Source organism: Hypomesus transpacificus, unplaced genomic scaffold (genome assembly GCF_021917145.1).
Source record: "Hypomesus transpacificus isolate Combined female unplaced genomic scaffold, fHypTra1 scaffold_415, whole genome shotgun sequence".
Taxonomy (NCBI): domain Eukaryota; kingdom Metazoa; phylum Chordata; class Actinopteri; order Osmeriformes; family Osmeridae; genus Hypomesus; species Hypomesus transpacificus.
In genome coordinates this window covers 1-17,126 of record NW_025813933.1, presented here as the reverse complement: position 1 = coordinate 17,126, position 17,126 = coordinate 1, and the positions used below count along the sequence as shown (strand labels likewise).

The 17,126-nt window shown below is 50.9% G+C and overlaps 4 protein-coding genes across 6 annotated transcripts; all 4 read right to left on the bottom strand.

Annotated features, from left to right (window-relative positions):
* Positions 1 to 1,004: 1,004 nt before the first annotated feature.
* LOC124464752 (ran-binding protein 3-like) lies at positions 1,005 to 7,600 on the bottom strand. 3 transcript variants are annotated; one of them, XM_047016574.1, is made up of 17 exons: positions 7,553 to 7,587; positions 6,320 to 6,468; positions 5,652 to 5,707; positions 5,474 to 5,510; positions 5,300 to 5,386; positions 4,899 to 4,964; positions 4,670 to 4,765; positions 4,465 to 4,574; positions 4,207 to 4,314; positions 3,970 to 4,073; positions 3,633 to 3,708; positions 3,173 to 3,254; positions 2,952 to 3,079; positions 2,509 to 2,629; positions 2,249 to 2,391; positions 1,879 to 2,107; positions 1,006 to 1,732 (listed from the first exon to the last, which is right to left on the bottom strand). In XM_047016574.1, the coding sequence occupies exons 2-17, from the start codon at positions 6,333 to 6,335 to the stop codon at positions 1,689 to 1,691; spliced, it is 1,503 nt and encodes a 500-aa protein (XP_046872530.1). In that variant the 5' UTR covers positions 6,336 to 6,468; positions 7,553 to 7,587; the 3' UTR covers positions 1,006 to 1,688. The 3 variants fall into 3 exon arrangements, with proteins under 3 accessions (XP_046872529.1, XP_046872530.1, XP_046872531.1); XM_047016575.1 differs by lacking the exon at positions 7,553 to 7,587 and adding an exon at positions 6,598 to 6,685; XM_047016573.1 differs by lacking the exon at positions 6,320 to 6,468 and having other exon boundaries at positions 1,005 to 1,732; positions 7,553 to 7,600.
* Positions 7,601 to 7,729: 129 nt separating this feature from the next.
* ctns (cystinosin, lysosomal cystine transporter) lies at positions 7,730 to 11,514 on the bottom strand. Its single transcript, XM_047016570.1, has 10 exons — positions 11,242 to 11,514; positions 11,048 to 11,126; positions 10,855 to 10,942; positions 10,352 to 10,455; positions 10,044 to 10,181; positions 9,645 to 9,744; positions 9,336 to 9,455; positions 9,011 to 9,181; positions 8,758 to 8,875; positions 7,730 to 8,349 (listed from the first exon to the last, which is right to left on the bottom strand). The coding sequence occupies exons 1-10, from the start codon at positions 11,300 to 11,302 to the stop codon at positions 8,204 to 8,206; spliced, it is 1,125 nt and encodes a 374-aa protein (XP_046872526.1). The 5' UTR covers positions 11,303 to 11,514; the 3' UTR covers positions 7,730 to 8,203.
* Positions 11,515 to 11,660: 146 nt separating this feature from the next.
* Positions 11,661 to 15,669, bottom strand: slc5a9 (solute carrier family 5 member 9). Its single transcript, XM_047016571.1, has 13 exons — positions 15,382 to 15,669; positions 15,222 to 15,293; positions 14,984 to 15,088; positions 14,696 to 14,860; positions 14,386 to 14,491; positions 14,098 to 14,178; positions 13,812 to 14,017; positions 13,595 to 13,730; positions 13,386 to 13,493; positions 13,121 to 13,271; positions 12,756 to 12,924; positions 12,434 to 12,649; positions 11,661 to 12,219 (listed from the first exon to the last, which is right to left on the bottom strand). Exons 1-13 carry the CDS (start codon positions 15,571 to 15,573, stop codon positions 11,866 to 11,868), a joined length of 2,061 nt encoding a protein of 686 aa, XP_046872527.1. The 5' UTR covers positions 15,574 to 15,669; the 3' UTR covers positions 11,661 to 11,865.
* A 238-nt stretch (positions 15,670 to 15,907) lies between these two features.
* On the bottom strand, positions 15,908 to 17,014 carry mrpl55 (mitochondrial ribosomal protein L55). The gene is made up of 3 exons (XM_047016572.1): positions 16,802 to 17,014; positions 16,430 to 16,622; positions 15,908 to 16,181 (listed from the first exon to the last, which is right to left on the bottom strand). Exons 1-3 carry the CDS (start codon positions 16,843 to 16,845, stop codon positions 16,029 to 16,031), a joined length of 390 nt encoding a protein of 129 aa, XP_046872528.1. The 5' UTR covers positions 16,846 to 17,014; the 3' UTR covers positions 15,908 to 16,028.
* Positions 17,015 to 17,126: the final 112 nt, after the last annotated feature.

Below are 17,126 nucleotides of genomic sequence, written 5' to 3'. Positions count from 1 at the left end.
TCCTAGCCTAGCCTCATTATGTTTCCTCCTTGGAACTAGTATTTCTGGGTCAGGCTCGTTTCTGGGCCTGGGTCGTGGTCCTGGGCTAATAGGCCTGGGTCCAGGCCTGGGCTAATGGGCCTGGGTTGTGGTCCTGGGCTAATGGGCCTGGGTCCAAGCCTGGAGGTGTTAACGAGTCATAATCCAGTTTAGGTAGCCCGTATCTGTGAAAGGTCTGGATCTCTGATTCGGGTCCATTTGTCTATTGACTGTTGGTCTACATAACGGGTTCTTTTTTTTCTACATAGTATTGGATTATGACTAGTTAACAATACCTAGCTCTAGATCCAGCCCCAGCATTTCCTCATGTTAAATTCATATTGATGGGATTACAGTTCTAGTATTATCACAGTCGCAGACAGGGAAGTGAAAGTGCTGAAGAGCACTGAGGCTCCATAGGAGATCATACATTCACAATGAGGACTGTTCCTGGCACATGTATGTCATCTAAACACGTATGTATTCCTACATGTTTGCTACATCAGCCCAGACAAAACATAATAGCAAAAACATGGAACACTAAAGACCAACAATTAACACTGAAGATTCTACTGTCTAGAATGGAACACTGGACAAAACAGTCAACATTGAAGATTCTACTGTCTCAAGTGAAGAATACAAAATAAGGAAAATTTGGATATTTTGTCTTCTTTTTTTTACACTGAAAAGGCTTCTCGTTCAACAATATACATATTATAGGATTTATACATTTTAAACAACAATGTGTCTTAAGTACTTTTTTTAAAAACGTTTTCTTCGTATGTTTTTATGTAGTCAAAAATACAATTTTTCACATCAAAAGCTTGTAGAACAGGGGTGTCGAGCTCCGGTCCTCGAGGGCCGCTGTCCTGCATGTTTTAGATGTTTCCCTGATCCAGCTCACCTGATTCGAATGAATGGTCCTTATAACAACCCTTTTAATTGAATCAGGTGTGTTGGAGCAGGGAAACATCTAAAACATGCAGGACAGCGGCCCTCGAGGACCGGAGTTCGACACCCCTGTTGTAGAACATGAAAGCAGTACACCTTTATACAATATCTTAGATATGTAACCAAGACAACAGGTATCTCAGATACTAGAGATAAAAGAAATGTGAGTATCTAAAGATATATCTGGAAAGTGGAAAAGAAATAAAGATAGGGACAATACAGTAATATTAGATATATTTCCAGAGATATGACAAATACATTAGAAACAAGTGAGCTATATCTTGAGATGTCAAGGACATCTCTAGAGATATGGCTGATATTAGAGATATCTGCAGAGTTAGATGAGTTAACCATCTACAGTAGTAGAATGTGTGTGTTCGTATGTGTTTTTGTGTACCTGTGTGCGTTTGAATGTGTGTGTGTGCGTGTTTTTGTGCATTTTAGTGTGTGTGTATGTGTACTTGTGTGTGTACGTAGGCCCCACCTGATCCTGGGCTGTAGCTCTTTTAAACATGGCAGCATTAGTGTTTGTGACAGAAGCCCTGTCGTGGGTCAGGGAGGTGAATCCAGGCCGTCTTGGGACCGCCTGTGCTACCCCCGTAAGGACCCCTTCAAGATCCTGATCTAGGTGTCCACACAGTTGCCTGAAGGGTCCCTGGCTATTGTAGCACAAAAGCTGGTGGGAGGGGGGGGGGGGGGGGGGGGGGGGGGGGCTGGCGCTACGAACTGCCAGTGGTCTGGGGCACAGCTCCCTCAGACAGACCTGGAGGAGATGAGGAGAGGTGGGGAGGGGAGAGGAGGGCAGGGGAGAGGTGGGGAGGGGAGAGGAATGGAGGAGTGAGTACCAGCAAGGTCATAGCTCTAGGTCATCAATTTTGATGGCGTTGGAGACACAGGACGTTCTCTCACCACCGGCGGAAGGGCCCGTCTCCGTGGCATTGGGGGCGGCGCCGGTCGCCGTGGCAGCAGGGGCGTGCTTGAGGGCACGGTCCTCGTCGCTGTCATCCTCATTGGACTGAGGGGCGTGGCCGGGGGGCAGGGGTGGGCGGGGCTCCGGGTCCTGTTCGGCGCGGTTCCGGAGGGCCAGGATACGGTGATGCAGTGCGGCATACAGCTGGCCTGTGTCCTTAGAACTGGCCTGGGGGACACGAACACCACAGTTAGCCTGGGGTTAGTTAACATAGGTTAAGTAGCCTAGCCTAGCTAGCCTGGGTTAGTTAGCCTGGGTCAGCTAGCTTAGGCTAGTTAGCCCGGGTCAGGAGGAAGAGTGCAGTCTTACCGCTATGAGGAAGACCTTCAGGCCCTGGTCCTCCGTGTCCATGGCTGTGATACGGAGGCTCTTCTCTCCGGCCTTCTCTGTCTGCATCTGGGCCCACAGCTTGGTGTTCAGGATGAGGCGCAAGCTGCCCTGGGTCCGCATCACTGACACACACACACACACGTGCGTTTGCATACACAGGCATTACAAAAGAAGCAAAAACAATAAACCTAAAAAAATAAACAATCTTTTACCGAACCACGTGCCCCTCTCACACTCACCCAGTCTGGACTGCAGAGAGCCGTCGTCCGTGGAAGCCATGTCGTTGAGCCTGAGCAGGCCCCGGCCTCGTTCCACCCACGACTGAGACAGCTTGTCAAACACAAACAGCTTACACTGGATCTGCAAGTGCACACACACACACAGATTAAGTCACATCATAAGTACCGGTCTCAAAGCGAGTCAGATGGCTGAGCGGTGAGGGAGTTGGGCTAGTAATCAGAAGGTTGCCGGATCGATTCCCCGCCGTGCCACATGATGTTGTGTCCTTGGGCAAGGCACTTCACCCTACTTGCCTCGGGGGGAATGTCCCTGTACTTACTGTAAGTCGCTCTGGATAAGAGCGTCTGCTAAATGACTAAATGTAAATGTAAAGCACTGACTGCCTCAGGTCACCCTAGCAAGCCGTCTAGTCCCCTCGCCCCCCTCCCTCCCGCCTCCACACCTGCAGCACGTTGCTCTCCGCCTCCTCTCCCGTGATCACCTCCACCTTCTCCAGCAGGCAGTGGCGTGCCGTGGCCCTGGTGTAGGCTGCCGCGGAAGCTTCCAGCGACTCCACCGCTGCACTGGGCTCTGAGGGGAACGACGTCACCGCAACGTCACCGCAACGTCGCCGCTACGTCGCCGCAACATTGCCACAACACCACCACCAAGACCACCACCCACCTTTCTCTGTGCTGCGCTCTGAAGGGCGGGGCTGGCTGGGGGCGGGGCCAAGCGGCTCTGCGCTGCCCTCTGCGGGAGGGCTCTGGAGAGACGGCACACCAACAAGGCACACGCAGAAACACCATGTCACTCTAACACACCACTACTGTTCCTGTCCTTCTGACTGTCAATTAGCCAGCCAGTTATTCAGCCAGCCAGCCAGATAGCCAGACCAGAAGTGAACCGAACCAGAGATGTGAAGCAGGAGTCAGATGGCTGAGCGGTTAGGGAGTCGGGCTGTTAATCAGAAGGTTGCTAGTTCGATTCCCAATCGTGCCAAATGATGTTGTGTCCTTGGGCAAGGCACTTCACACTACTTGCCTCAGGGAGAATGTCCCTGTACTTACTGTAAGTCGCTCTGGATAAGAGCGTCTGCTAAATAACTAAAATGTAAAAATGTAAATGAAGCTGGATTCCTCACCAGGACCCGCTCCGACATGTTCTGCCCAAACACAAACTTGGCCGAAGTGTCTGCATCGGGGGCGGCAGTCTGGGAGCTGGGGAGCACAGGAAGCATTGTTACACACTCTACCTGAGTCTACTGGGTCTCCACTCATCTCTACTGGGTTCTAGCCAAGTCATCTGTTTTCTGCTGGGTTCTGCCGGTTCGCACTGGTGTAGGATGTGTTTCTCAGTGTTTTTGTAGTTCTACTGGGTTTTTACGGGTATGTACTGGTCTGTACTGGTTTCTACTGGTTAATACTGGTCTGTACTGGTTTCAACTGGTTAATACTTGTGTGTACTGGTGTTCGTCTGACCTGGGAGTGCTGATGTACTGCAGGAAGTAGTTTGTCTCTCCAGGAGGAGGGTCCGCTGACACACCACTGTCTTTACTGTCTGACGACTCGCTGCAGTCGTCCAGCTACACACACAGACACACACACACACAACACAGAGTCACGAGGACACACGCACATACACACACACGTTGCCATCAAACCAGCGATCTGAGATCTCATCCCTGCAGGCAGGGGGGGCTGAAGTGCCTGACAGACCTTGGCTCTGTCCTTAACGTTCTGCCCAAACACAAACTCCGCAGGGGGCTCCTTCCTCTCCACCCTCTCTCCTCTCCCTCTCTGGCTCTCAGTCCTGCTCTTACACTCCTGTCAGGGGGAGAGAGACGGGGAGAGGAGAAACGGGGAGAGGAGAAGTGAGAAAGGGAGCAGCGAGAAGGTCAAAAGCGTGGATGTCCGCTGTATCCAGTAGAGAAGACGTCGGCCGCGTTTGCGGTGCGCGCGGCGGTAGTTAGTCACCCGCGACGCGTGCGTGTCGTCCGCGCTGCAGGCGTGGTCGTCTGTGTCGCCGTGGGAGACGCCGGGGGTTTCCGAGGGGCAGTTCACACCGTTGGTCCCGCTGTTCGCACCTGCAAGAACACGGCCACACACGCGTGAACCCCCCGTGTGTGTATCTGCACACAACTGTGTGTGTGCGTGTGCACCTGTGTGTGTGTGTGTGTACCTGTGTGTGGTTGCGTGGTGCTAGTGGGGGCCTGTAGGACGGCTGGTCGGAGGACACTACGATGGTGCTCCTCCTTGGGCTTCTGGCTGGGAACACCTCGCACCAAAACACATACATACTCAGAACAAACACTGTCAAACACACCCGGTCTGCCAGCACACGGGCAGCAGGGCAGAGAGGAGGAGGAAGAAGGAGAGAGGAGAGAGGGAGGAGACGAGGGGAGACCTACCTGCACTGGGTGCCTGGCCGTGGATCAGAGTAGGAGGCTTCAGGCGAAATCCCCCTGTCTTCTCCTCTGAGAAAACGGGAGGAAGAGACAGAAAGAGAAACGTCGTTCCGATTTGAATACATAACACGTCTGACGGCAGAGAAGGAACCTTGTCAGCACAACAAGCCCCTGTCTCTCTCTCTCACACACACACACACACACACACACACCTCTCTCTCTCTCTCACACACACCTCTCTCTCTCTCACACACACACACACCTCTCTCTCTCTCTCACACACACACCTCTCTCTCTCTCTCTCTCTCTCTCTCTCACACACACACCTCTCTCTCTCTCTCTCTCTCTCACACACACACACCTCTCTCTCTCTCTCTCTCTCTCTCTCTCTCTCACACACACACCTGAGTGTGAGGACGAGTTCTGGTTAAGAGACAAGGTCCTCTCTCTCTTGACCGGCGGACAGTAACTCCTGTCATCTCTTGTAGAGTCTGGACACACACACACACTCACACATCAGAACATACAGGATATTCCTCCTCCTCATCCCCTCCATCCCCATCCCCTTTCATCCTCACCTCCTCCATCCTCTTCACTGCACCCCTCTGCTGGCCTCTGTCAATAAGAGAGAGAGAGGGAGAATGAGAGAGAGAGATAAGAGAGAGAGAGATCAGATGTCAAAGGTCAGAAGTCAAGTGTTATCAAGTTGACTTTTAAGGATGTGGCTTGTTTTACAGGAGTGTGTTTGCGTATCACCTTCTGAGCTTTATCTTTCTGGAAGACGAACACAGGTGGGGTTAAGGCTGGCTTCTCTGTAACACATGGTGACAGGTCAGTATGGGAGGGAGAGACTGCTGGGAAGATGAGTCAGACAGACAATATAGCCTACATACAGACAGAGACAGGAAGGCAGACATACAGACAGAGACAGGCAGACATACAAACAGACAGACAGACAGAAAGAGATAGGCAACCAAGCGGGCAGAAAGGCAGAAAGAAAGACAGGCAAGTTCAGCTGTAATTTGTCCTTGATGACTATTAATAGTACGAGCCACGAGGAAGCCATGGAGCCAGAATGTGTGACTTACTTTCTATAATTTCACACTGCGTGTGCATGAACTGCACATGCACACACACACACACACAGCCAGGCAACATGATACACTATCCTATAGGACTACCCACATCTACCGACTGTACTAGCCAGCAACCTGTTCTACGGAGCTTTGGGAATCTTCCAATTGTCTAAATGTTGTTGTATTGTATACAATGACAATTAAGTATTCTACCTTAACCTTACCTTCTCGAACAGAGTTGGTAAACACACAACACAACCTGGTCTGGTCTGGACAGGCTAGTTAAGACAGCCAGCATCCCATATCCTAACCTCTCCAGGTTTCCCTCTCCATCTCTCCTTAACTCACCCTGGTCGTCCTCCATTCTCACTGCCACCACTTCTGGCTCCTTCTCTCCAGTCTGGACAACCTAGTACTCCTCTCTCTTCCTCTCCGAACCCTCTTTTCTCTGCTTCTCCTCTCCTTCTCTAGCTCTGGCATTTACATCGTACCTTACTCTGTAGCGAAAAGAGGAGAGGAGGAGGAGAGGTTTACGGGAGAGGAGGAGGAAATGAGAGGTGTAGAGGAAAGAACTGCTATACTCGCTCAACAAAACAGTAGTGACAAGACCGTCTGTCTGTACCTACATTAATCTCTTCACTTTCATTTGGACGCTGAGGTGTCTAAGCCTCTTATGGCGGGTTGGTGGGACCTCTGATCCCACCTCCCCGCTCTCTCTCTCTCTCTCTCTCTCTCTCTCTCTCTCTCTCTCTCTCTCTCTCTCTCTCTTTCTCTCTCTCTCTCTCTCTCTCTCTCTCTCACCCACCCCGGGCCCACAGGAAAGATTAGAACAGGGCACGGCAGTTGAATGGGCTTGGAGAAATGGAACAGGTTAAGCCTGTGTGGTATGGTAAACATGCAATAGTTACATGAACAATGCATGTAGCCCGGTGAAGTAGGCTTCACCGCTGCTCTGACCAAAACTCCGTAGGCTCTTGCCTCAACGCTAGACAACTATGGCTTGGGCACCTAAATCTATCTGTCCACGTTCTAGCTCACACAAGACAGTGAAGGGACAGAGCGGTGGTAGCGACAACGTGATAATTATGTCTAACGTCTAACTGACGCCCTTCAGGTAAAGCTGACGCCGGACACCCTCACCTGCCATACATTGACATCATTTAGCTACAATATTCGTTGGCTTACGTTAAATATGCGACCCAGATTGCCTAGTTGTACTTCTTGGGTAATACAGTTAGCCTAACGTAAACAAAGGAGTTGGTAGATGAAATGTCAAAATAGCTTAGTTAGTCATATATTTTGCTAGCCATCTAGCTACATAATTTCACATTGTAGACAGCTGCCCCGCCCCTCTCCGTTTTTCCCAGTCCAGTCTGCCTACTCCCCCTCCAACCCCCCGGTACAACCAACGGCCGGGATCTACAATCTAATAAGCCATTTCCTCAAACCGCTTTTTAGCCCCAAGCAACAGACGTCTCCGGTGCGCCAACTGCGAGCACTGCCACGGTCCACACTGCATACACGAGTTGCTGACAACCATTCACACAGTTTGTTTATCATCGCCCCATAGCGGCTTCTTACCTTCATTTGCCAGGTCCGCCATTTTGCTTTCGAACTAACCCAGAATACCGTGCGCTGGACATGCGCGAAACCGGTGGGAAAGACCGGGTTCATCACAACCAGACCCATAGAAAAATCACAACCATACTAGATGGACACATTATTTTCAAAAAGCAAAAATCAAGAAAAGAAATCCAATTAATCGAAAACAGGAAGACATTTTATTTGCACAATACACATATTAAGGCTTCTGTCAATTCAAGGATAGCAGAACATGTAAACAGGAAAATTATATGATGTCCAAACAATTGATTAAGTGGCATTCAAACTTAAAAATTCCCTACACCCTGATCAAAGTGCTCTTTAAGAGGTTCTATAAGCAGCAGAAAAAGACCTGTGTTTACCAGAACGTCACCCAGCGGTTCTGGACTAAAGGACCCTACTATAGATGGTGCTGGAATGTGGTCCTGGTCCAGTATGTGCTGGTGGTACTGTGATTTGTTCCTGGTTTTTTATTAGCTGGTAGTGGGTACTAGACCTCGTCTGGTCCGGTATCAGTTGGCACTGGGTTCTGGTTGTGGCTACTACTAGTTGATACTAGAATGTAGTCCTGGTTCAGTACTTGCTGGTTCTGGCATTGAGTCCTGGTCTTCTAATGGCTAGTACTGATGACTAGTCCTCAGTACCTTCAAATGGCTGGTACTGTGTGTTGTGTCTGTACAGACAGTAGTGTTGGATGATGAATATCACATCAAAGAAAATGGAGAAGAGTCCCAGGCCAAACTTAGTGGGGTCACCAAAAATCATCTTCCACTCATCTGGAAGTTCAGCAAAGCAGAGGAGGAACAGGGGAAGGAAAAGGAGGAGCAGGAGGAGGAAGAGGAGGAGCAGGAGGAGGAAGAGGAGGAGCAGGAGGAGGAAGAGGAGGAGCAGGAGGAGGAAGAGGAGGAGCAGGAGGAGGAAGAGGAGGAGCAGGAGGAGGAAGAGGAGGAGCAGGAGGAGGAAGAGGAGGAGCAGGAGGAGGAGCAGGGTTAGACTCCATGTGACAAAGCTTCATATAGGGTTAAACTGCCTAAGGTGCTACATAGTCCATATTCCAGAGTGTGTGTGCGTTCATGTGTTGTGGTGAGTGTGTGTAAGTATACGTTTGTGCTGTAATGTGTGTATGTATTGTAGTGTCTGTGTGCGTGTGTTAATGCTGTGGTGTGCATGTGGGGGGTCCTCACTGTTGTTGTAAGACTCCAGGAACATCTGCAGCAGGCTGAAGCTCCCTCCTGTGAAGTCCAGCAGGACGTTACCTATACTCCAGCCCTCCGTGCTCTGCCTCTGGTAGTTCATGTAGGCCTGACAACACACACACACACACACATTTAAACATTGACCTTGACCTGTGGGATGTACTTGACCAGGGTGACCCCGACATGCTGTGGCTTGAAGACACAGTAATCCGTCTCTGTCTGACCCCTGAGGGGACCCTACCTGTGGGATGTACTTGACCAGAGTGACCCCCAGCTTGATGTAGGAGAAGCAGTACAAGTACTCCAGCCAGCTGATCTTATTGGCTAACGCCACGAAGAGGGTGACCAGGGCAAACGTCCAACCAATCACCAGCAAGCCTATCGCCACTTTGGACACTTTCTGCCCGCCTCTCTAGGAGAAGGTAGAGTAAAGTAGAGTGAGTAGAACAGAGTCGACTAGATTCAAGCAGAGTAGACGAGAGCAGAGCAAAATAGAGCAGGCTGGAATAGAGTAGAGTACTTCAGTGAAGTACAGTAGAGCCTTCAGTGGACTCGGGTGGTCTCACCTCGTACATGGCACACTGGCCAACATAGACCAGGGTGAGCAGCACAGCGTGAAGGCTGAAGAACACGTCATTGGAGTCTACAGGATTCACGCCGTTAGGGTGCGCCTTCACAAACTCCTCCTGAGGATACAGTTCAAAGGTCACAGACGTCCCTTACACACAACCCTAAGCAAGTCTGAAGTTCCTACAACGACAAGGAATAGTACAAGGGGAAAAAAGAGGCTAATTTCTTGGTGTGGTGGTGTGTGATTGGCTCGTGAACACGGGGTAGCATTGTGTGATTGGGTCACAGCGTGATGGAGGACGTACCTTCATGTAAGGCACCCAGAAGAGGCCCACGTTGAAGACACTGTACGCTATAAACCCTGTCAGGTTCAGCGCCACGTAGTCGAAGTTTAAGCCCACCACACTGCAGCACACACACACACACTTTAGAAACACATAAACTCTATTGTAACAGTGCCCTGTTGTAGCAGTGGAATAGGTATAGCTCAGTCGCACATAACTTCACTGAAGATGAAGAAGGTTTGTTTTGGGTCCCACTATCTACGTCAATTTAGATAAAAGCGTCTGCTCATCGAAAATATTTATTGTTAACAGTGCAACAGTGTCTAACTGTAACAATGTAACATTGTTTTACTGCAACAGTATTACAGTCCATCAGTCCAGTGTAATAGCATCTAGTGGTACCAGTACACAGGTGCTCACCTCTTCCTCCTCCAGTTCTCCACCACCTGGGGGTAGAATGAGATAGACCAAGCCAGAAAGTAGACCCAGCCAATCACCTGGTTAATGATGGACAGGAAGTTGCTGCGCACAACCAGGAAACGGATCCTTGTCACGGACCTGGAAGGCATCAATGAGAGATTGGCGGTTAGGGACGGCTGAATCGCGGCACTCACTGAAGCTTGTTGAAAAATATCATCCTTGTTAAACCATACTAGGCCATCATAGGGCTCGTTAATGCTGGGCCAATCAACATGCAACCCTTCCCTGTGAGACGGAAGTGTGCTTACCTGGCGATGTCAGTGTTGTTGCTATAGAGATAGGCCGTCACCTGACCCACATGCTTCGCTACAACCAGAAAGTTGACACTGGAAGATTTGGCAGGAAGCTCCACCTGCAAAGCAAACAAATAAACCTAGTGGAACATATAGCTCATCGGCAGAGCGTTTGACTGCAACCTGTGGATCACAGGTTTCCCCTCTGTGTTGTATCAAAGCGTAAGCCAAATGAATACATTATGATTGATCGTAGATCGAACACATCGACACTTCCCTGAAACAAACGCTTAGCTAGTCATCCTGTCAGCCATTTAGTGGTGGTCAGGATTTACACTGAAGGGTGAGTTCAAATGTTACTTGATACTATGAATCCACAGTTAAGCTGTTACCGACGTTACTGGTTACTATGGTCATGAGATGGATAGGCTCTGCAGGGTATTACTGGCAGTAGGAGGGTAGTTTGTTTGTTTGTTGTTATTGTTGGGAAGTAGTAGTAGTAGTGGGGAATTAAGTACCTGATCAGGAAGCTGCAGAACGTAGCTGTCATTCGCAGAGCTATCGGTGATGTTAAAGAGGATGATGGCCGACAAGTTCAGAGAATAACTGTAAAGGCAGAGAACACACGTGAGACAATGCAAGCTCTACTCAAACTGGTCACGGACCAGCTCCGTTCCCGTAAACACAATGTGCAGCTTTAACATTAGCTACCTGGCGGTGATGGTGACGTTAGTTGACGCCGTCTCCTCTAGGTCCACGGTACCGGGGGCGGAAAGAGTCACGTTCTCGGCTGTGGAAGGAAAATGCCACAATCCACCAGCCTGTTTAATAGTGGCTACTGACGCTAGACTAGACTTGAGCTAGCTAGACTATCCAACTGTGTTACAAATGTTTTTATCACTCACCGAACGCAACACACAGTGTTAACGCAAGGAAAACGACCGGCAGAGGACATCTCCGTGGCATCTTAAGCGGTTAGAACAATAACAACTAGTTTTGTTCGTAAAAACATAAATCGCTAACCGCTATGATTCTACAACCGATCTACTAATTTCATCAGTAATCAAACATTCCCTTTTCCTTACAAATATAGTTCGTAAAATGCAGAACTTGTACAATACCATCGGCTGAAATTGTTTTGATTCTCAATACTTCCGTAAACTGACACTTGGTCATATGACCTGGTCAGCAGAGATACTTGCGGCTGCGCAGAAAGGCACGTAGGAAACTGAATTCGAACAAACTGTGGCAGTCAAATCAATTACTTGGGAGAAATGATTGACAAAGCTATAAATTAAAATCGTGACACTGCTTCAAGTGATCAAAAGTCTTTCCATTTTATTAAATCCATTCAATTATTGACTTTTATACAGCCCATACCTTCAGGGCTTCCAAAAACAATTACAGTGACGCATATTCCTTTTTCTAAATAGTGACAAAGGTGCTTGTCAACGTAAAAGCACCGGGAGTGTGACAATACATTCAGGGTGAGCAGAATGAGCTTAGCAGCTAGCTAGATAAAGGTATTGTCAGGCAAAGTAGCCCCAGAGGAAGACGTTAACCGCTAAAAGGATAATAGCGTTTGCGTTGCAGATGTTCCTCCAGAGAGGGACCTCCTGAATGCTGCTCAGCTTGTCCTCCAGAGCCAGTCTCTCCTCTAGGGGGAGCTGTGGAGCCTCCTGCCCAGACATGCCACACATCCACTGGCCTGCCCGCCTCCACCACGACCGCTGCCCCTCCTCACGGCTCTCCGCCCCGCCCGCCGCTGGCTCCTCGGTAGATGGGTTGGGGTCAGGGGTCGTGGGCTCGGAGGAGGACCAGGGGTTGGGGAGGTCAACCCTGGGCTCCCTGCTGTGCCTGCTCCACCATGTCAGACGATGGAGCTGGAGCGAGAGGAGGGAGGGAGAGAGAGACAGAGAGAGAGACATAGAGAGAGAGAGACATAGAGAGAGAGACAGAGAGAGAGAGAGAGAGAGAGAGAGAGAGAGAGAGAGAGAGAAAGAGAGAGAGAGAGGGGTCGACAAGGAAAGCAGAAGTTGTGGACAGTTGTTTATGACAGTGACAGGTGCTCTGTGTGTCCCTCTCCCCAACCCTTACATGCTCCTTTGGGATGGGCGGGGTGCAGAGGCTGACAGCGGCGATGACCAGAGCTGTGAAAGCCAATAGGATGAGAGCAAAGTACAGGTAGTGTACGTCTCTGAGGAGGGCGGGGCGAGAGTCCACCTGACCACAGGAGGGCGTGCTGTATGCAAATTCCATCACCATTCTGACCGCACCCACCACCAGGCCTGCCATCAAGCCCCAGAACGCCCCCTGGAGACACACACACATGCACACACATACAGATTGTCAACATTACCCTGTGTGTGCCCATGCATGTGTGTATGTGTGCCCCTGTGTGTGTGCGTGTGTGTGTGACCTGCTCGTTGGCGCGTGGCCAGAAGATGGCTAGCAAGAACACAGTGGTGATGGGCGGAGCCAGGTAGCTGGTGATGGCCTGGATGTAGTCAAACAGCTGTCCGCTATTGGCTGACTGGATGATGGGGATCCACAGTATACTAAGCACCACCAGGAACAGGATGAACACCCTGCAGCACACACACGTACACACACGGACACACACACGCACACACACACAGACACACACACGTACACACACCCAAACACAAATATTGTATCAGTACACGGCGGGCTCTGATGATGCAACCCAGCTGATACGCAGGAGAGGAGGACTAGAGTGTGTGTGTGTGGAGTGTGTGGAGTGTGTGGAGTGTGTATGGTCACCTGCCCACCACCATGAGCTCGTTCTCGGAGGCGTGGGGGCGGGCCCGCTGCCAGATGTCCATGGTGAACAGAGTACTGCTGCTGTTGAAGATGGAGGTCAGAGATGACATCAGAGCTGCTATCATCACCGCCATCATCAGCCCCCGCAGCCCTGGGGGGGGGGGAGAAGAGCGTTGATCCAGAGCCAGTACATGTAGTAGTAGTGTAGTGGATCCATACAAAGTGCGGTTGTAGAAGTGTGTGTGTGGGGTAGTGTGTGTCTTACCCACAGGCATCAGTTCCACCACCAGTTTGGGGTAGGCGATGTTGGAACAGCCTACACTGGCCCCACAGATCCTTAAACACTCCTCTGGGTCCACACAGCCCACCTCATCTACACACACACACACACACACACGCACACCACAGATGCACACGCGTTAGACGGCCCAGCCCAGCCGTGCGGTAAACAGGTGGAGAGCAGCGTCGACCCACCAGGGAACAGGGATCTGCTGATCATGCCTGGCATCACCACAAAGAACATGGGCAGGACCTTCAGGTAGCCCCCCAGGATCGACCCCCCCTTGGCGTGGGACAGACTCTTAGCAGACAGCGAGCGCTGCACTATCACCTGGAGAAGGAGAGGGACAGGGTATCAGTCCAGCACCATCAGTATTTGATTCCAGGGGTTGTGGTCCCTGCGTGTGTGTACCTGGTCCGTGCACCAGACCCAGATGGCCAGCACAGAGAGCCCCAGCATCAGGCCGGGCCAGGGCAGGTCTCCTGTCCGGGCGTCCCTGAACAGGTGGAAGGCGTCTGGCCGCGGCAGGTGGCAGGTGGTGTTGGGCACCGTCACGGCTGGTACCGCCAGCGGGTACTGCTCTAGCAAGCCCTTGTACCAGCCCACCCTGTCAAACGCTACACACACACACACAACCCTGTCACACACACACACACAACCCCATCACACACACACTCGACTTTGTCACAAAACCCACCTATGAACATGAGGATGACTGCTCCCACCACCATGACGACGGTCTGGAAAGCATCCGTGTAGATCACCGCAGTCAGACCCCCTGGAGGGTCAATGGTCAGGGTTAGAGGTTAGCAGGAGGGTGTGGAGGGTCAGGGAGGTCAGGGTGAGCGGTTAGCAGGGAGGGTGTGGAGGGTCAGGGAGGTCAGGATGAGCGGTTAGCAGGGAGGGTGTGGAGGGTCAGGGAGGTCAGGGTGAGCGGTTAGCAGGGAGGGTGTGGAGGGTCAGGGAGGTCAGGGTGAGCAGTTACCAGCGATGGTGTAGACAGCAGTGACTATGAGCAGCACCACGATGGAGAGGTAGAGGTCCCAGCCCAGAGACATCTGGATGAAGAGGGCTCCAGAGAATATGTCTGTCTGTCAACACACACACAATAAACACATCTGAAACCGTACACAGCTCTCAGTGTTACACTGGGAGTCTTCCAGAAGCAATAAGACCGGAGGCTGTCTCTGTGTCGGTGTGTATGTTGAGTGTGGGTATGAATGTGTGTGTTTGGGTATGAGTATTAGGCATGGGTGTCTACGTGAGCGTGTGTGTGTGTGTGTGTGCGGCCGCACAGATATCTTGGTGAAGATGTAGAGTATGAGAGAGAGGACGCTGATGTAGATCCTGATGCGCTGGCCTCCAAACCTCTTCCTGAGGTACTCTGGCATGGTCACCACGCCTGAGGAGATGTACACCGGAACAAAGATCCAGCCCAGAGCCACCAGCATCCACACTGCCTGCGGGGGGGCGCCACACACACACACCCACACACACAGCAGCCAATAGATTAGCAGCCCAGGTCATGTGACTTACAGTAGATACGTGTAGCCCAGGAAGTGTTTGGCGGTCATGTGGCTTACATTCCATTCGAACCCGCCCACGGCGATGCCCCCCACCGCCCCAGTGCCCGCCAGGCCGATGAAGAGACCGCTGCCCACATTACTGGACATCAGTGACGCGCCGATCTGGGACAGGAAACACACTCTCAACAACAACAACACCCACTCTCAACAACAACAACACCCACTCTCAACAACACACGCCCTCCGCAGCACATACACAACACACACTAACAACGAGAACAACCTGTCTACTTACAGGCCACCATGTCATAGACCTCCCAGCCAGGAAGTAGCCTCCTACCGTCCCCCGATTAGCTCTCACTGAAGACTGGGAAACAAAGCGTCAACAACAGCCCTACCGGTTGGCTCTCGACGAACACACTGCTATCCCCCCCACACCCTCTCCCCACACTCACCCATATCCCCACGGCCATGACGAGCAGCAAGTAGACCACCACCACAGCGATGTCTGCGGGCTGCAGGGTGGTGATCCTGCTGGGGGCTGGAGGGTTGGAGGTCCCGGAGGGGCTGGTCGTAGAAGCGCTCATGTTCACACAGAAACGCCACAGGGAATGAACTTTGAGGCATTCAGGATGCTTGTTAATCATTCCTGGTTTTATCAGAGCGGGCGTTATAGGTCACATATCAACAGGAAGTTCCTCCTTTAGGGGCTGCTGGGAAGCCGGGCAGCACAGCCTTCCTGACCCCTGACCTCTGACCCTGCCTCCGTTCCCTCCCTTTATCTACATTCCATCTGTCTCCTTCCTCCTCCCTCTCTTTCTCTCCATTCCACCCTTCTCTCGCCCTCTTTCTTCATTCCACCCCTCTCCCTCCTCCCCCTTCATGGAGAATCCCAGGTCTTACATGAAAGACCCAATACAACCTGTAATTAGGAGCTACACTTTGGAGAACCACTCAGTAACATATACACAAGCACCACAATCATCATCATCCATTTAATAACAAAAGCTTTCCAGAGCACAATACATGTGAACGCACAGAAGGGGCAGGCGTAGCTGCGTATCAGTCCCGTTTCGACATCAGTCTCCGCGTGTGTGCCAGGTCATTTCTTCTTCCAGAACTGGCTGTAGTCGTCCGCTTTGAAGTCGTCGTCAAACCACGCCTCCTTCCGCTTGGCCGCGCCCCTCTTGGGGTCTCTCTTCTTCATGCGTGCCTTCCTCTCCTCCTCTGACAGCGTCGACAGGTCCACCGGCATCTGAGAACACATCACACACCCTGGCTCACATATATGACATCACGCTGGCACATATTTAGAATCTGCCTGTATACCTGTCTGTCAGTCTGTCAATTGATCACATACTGACACATATAGGTCTGTCTGTCTACTCTCTCTCAATGCAGGAGGTGTCTGACCAGACGCTTGCCCACCTGCTGTCTCCTATCAACACGCTGACCAGTTCAAACACACTGCTGTCTTAATGTCACTCCCTGTACTATGCTCACCATGAGAATCCGTCTAGGCTCGCGGTATCTAATGTTAATCGTTGAGCCGTCCGGTTGCACGAGGAGAACCGGGTACAGCCTCTCGTATTTCTGTCTACCGATGCGCACGACCGATGTCCGGTTGGAGTCGCTTTGGACAGGGCTGGTGTGAAGCGACACGGCCGGTGACATATGTCGGAGCTGCAACAGACACCTGCGGACATCAAGGTGGAAATATAATTATCTTAGTTCCTTTCATTTAAGTATGACTCAGGAGCGGACAGTCACTTCATTGAAGTACGGGTTTTTAAACATTCTGTCTGTAGCATGCACGAAACACTGTCAAACATGCACGAAACATCAAATAAAACAAGCTACTGTATGCGGATTTACCTGGAAATAACAGCCTTTGACGCCCACATGGTCAATAAGGCCATGTAGGCCTTTAGCGATTAGCAAAAGTAGAAGAACCCAATTATAAAAGTCGGTGTAATTAAATGAATATGATGCCCCAGCAAAAAGGACCGTGAGGGTGGGAACTGGAAGGTCGAGCACTCGTGTTCGGGTTTAATGCGTCGTACTGAAACGACTTGCATTTCAATGGTTCCCACTTCTGAACCGAAAAGTGCAATACTGTGATCAGCCACTTGAGGGGATCCCTTTCACTGCGACCCGAGTTTAGCTGCGGAAATACATTTGAATTAAAAAGCTTTGAATG

Excerpts from the sequence above, each read along its gene's own strand:
- LOC124464752 (XM_047016573.1), bottom strand. The coding sequence starts at position 7,574 with ATGGCGGACCTGGCAAATGAAG. Across the intron at positions 4,315-4,464 it reads ACGACACGCACGCGTCGCGG|GAGTGTAAGAGCAGGACTGA; the intron begins GTGACTAACTAC and ends TCCCCCTGACAG. Across the intron at positions 2,392-2,508 it reads CTCTCTGCAGTCCAGACTGG|TGATGCGGACCCAGGGCAGC; the intron begins GTGAGTGTGAGA and ends TGTGTGTGTCAG.
- ctns (XM_047016570.1), bottom strand. The coding sequence starts at position 11,302 with ATGCCACGGAGATGTCCTCTGCCGGTCGTTTTCCTTGCGTTAACACTG. Across the intron at positions 10,943-11,047 it reads AACGTCACCATCACCGCCAG|TTATTCTCTGAACTTGTCGG; the intron begins GTAGCTAATGTT and ends CTGCCTTTACAG. Across the intron at positions 9,745-10,043 it reads GAGAACTGGAGGAGGAAGAG|TGTGGTGGGCTTAAACTTCG; the intron begins GTGAGCACCTGT and ends TGTGTGCTGCAG.
- mrpl55 (XM_047016572.1), bottom strand. The coding sequence starts at position 16,845 with ATGGCCTTATTGACCATGTGGGCGTCAAAGGCTGTTATTTCCAG. Across the intron at positions 16,623-16,801 it reads TCAAAGGCTGTTATTTCCAG|GTGTCTGTTGCAGCTCCGAC; the intron begins GTAAATCCGCAT and ends TGATGTCCGCAG. Across the intron at positions 16,182-16,429 it reads AGCCTAGACGGATTCTCATG|ATGCCGGTGGACCTGTCGAC; the intron begins GTGAGCATAGTA and ends ATGTGTTCTCAG.
- slc5a9 (XM_047016571.1), bottom strand. The coding sequence starts at position 15,573 with ATGATTAACAAGCATCCTGAATGCCTCAAAGTTCATTCCCTGTGGCGT. Across the intron at positions 14,861-14,983 it reads TGGGCGGGTTCGAATGGAAT|GCAGTGTGGATGCTGGTGGC; the intron begins GTAAGCCACATG and ends GCCCCCCCGCAG. Across the intron at positions 13,494-13,594 it reads CAGCAGATCCCTGTTCCCTG|ATGAGGTGGGCTGTGTGGAC; the intron begins GTGGGTCGACGC and ends GTGTGTGTGTAG.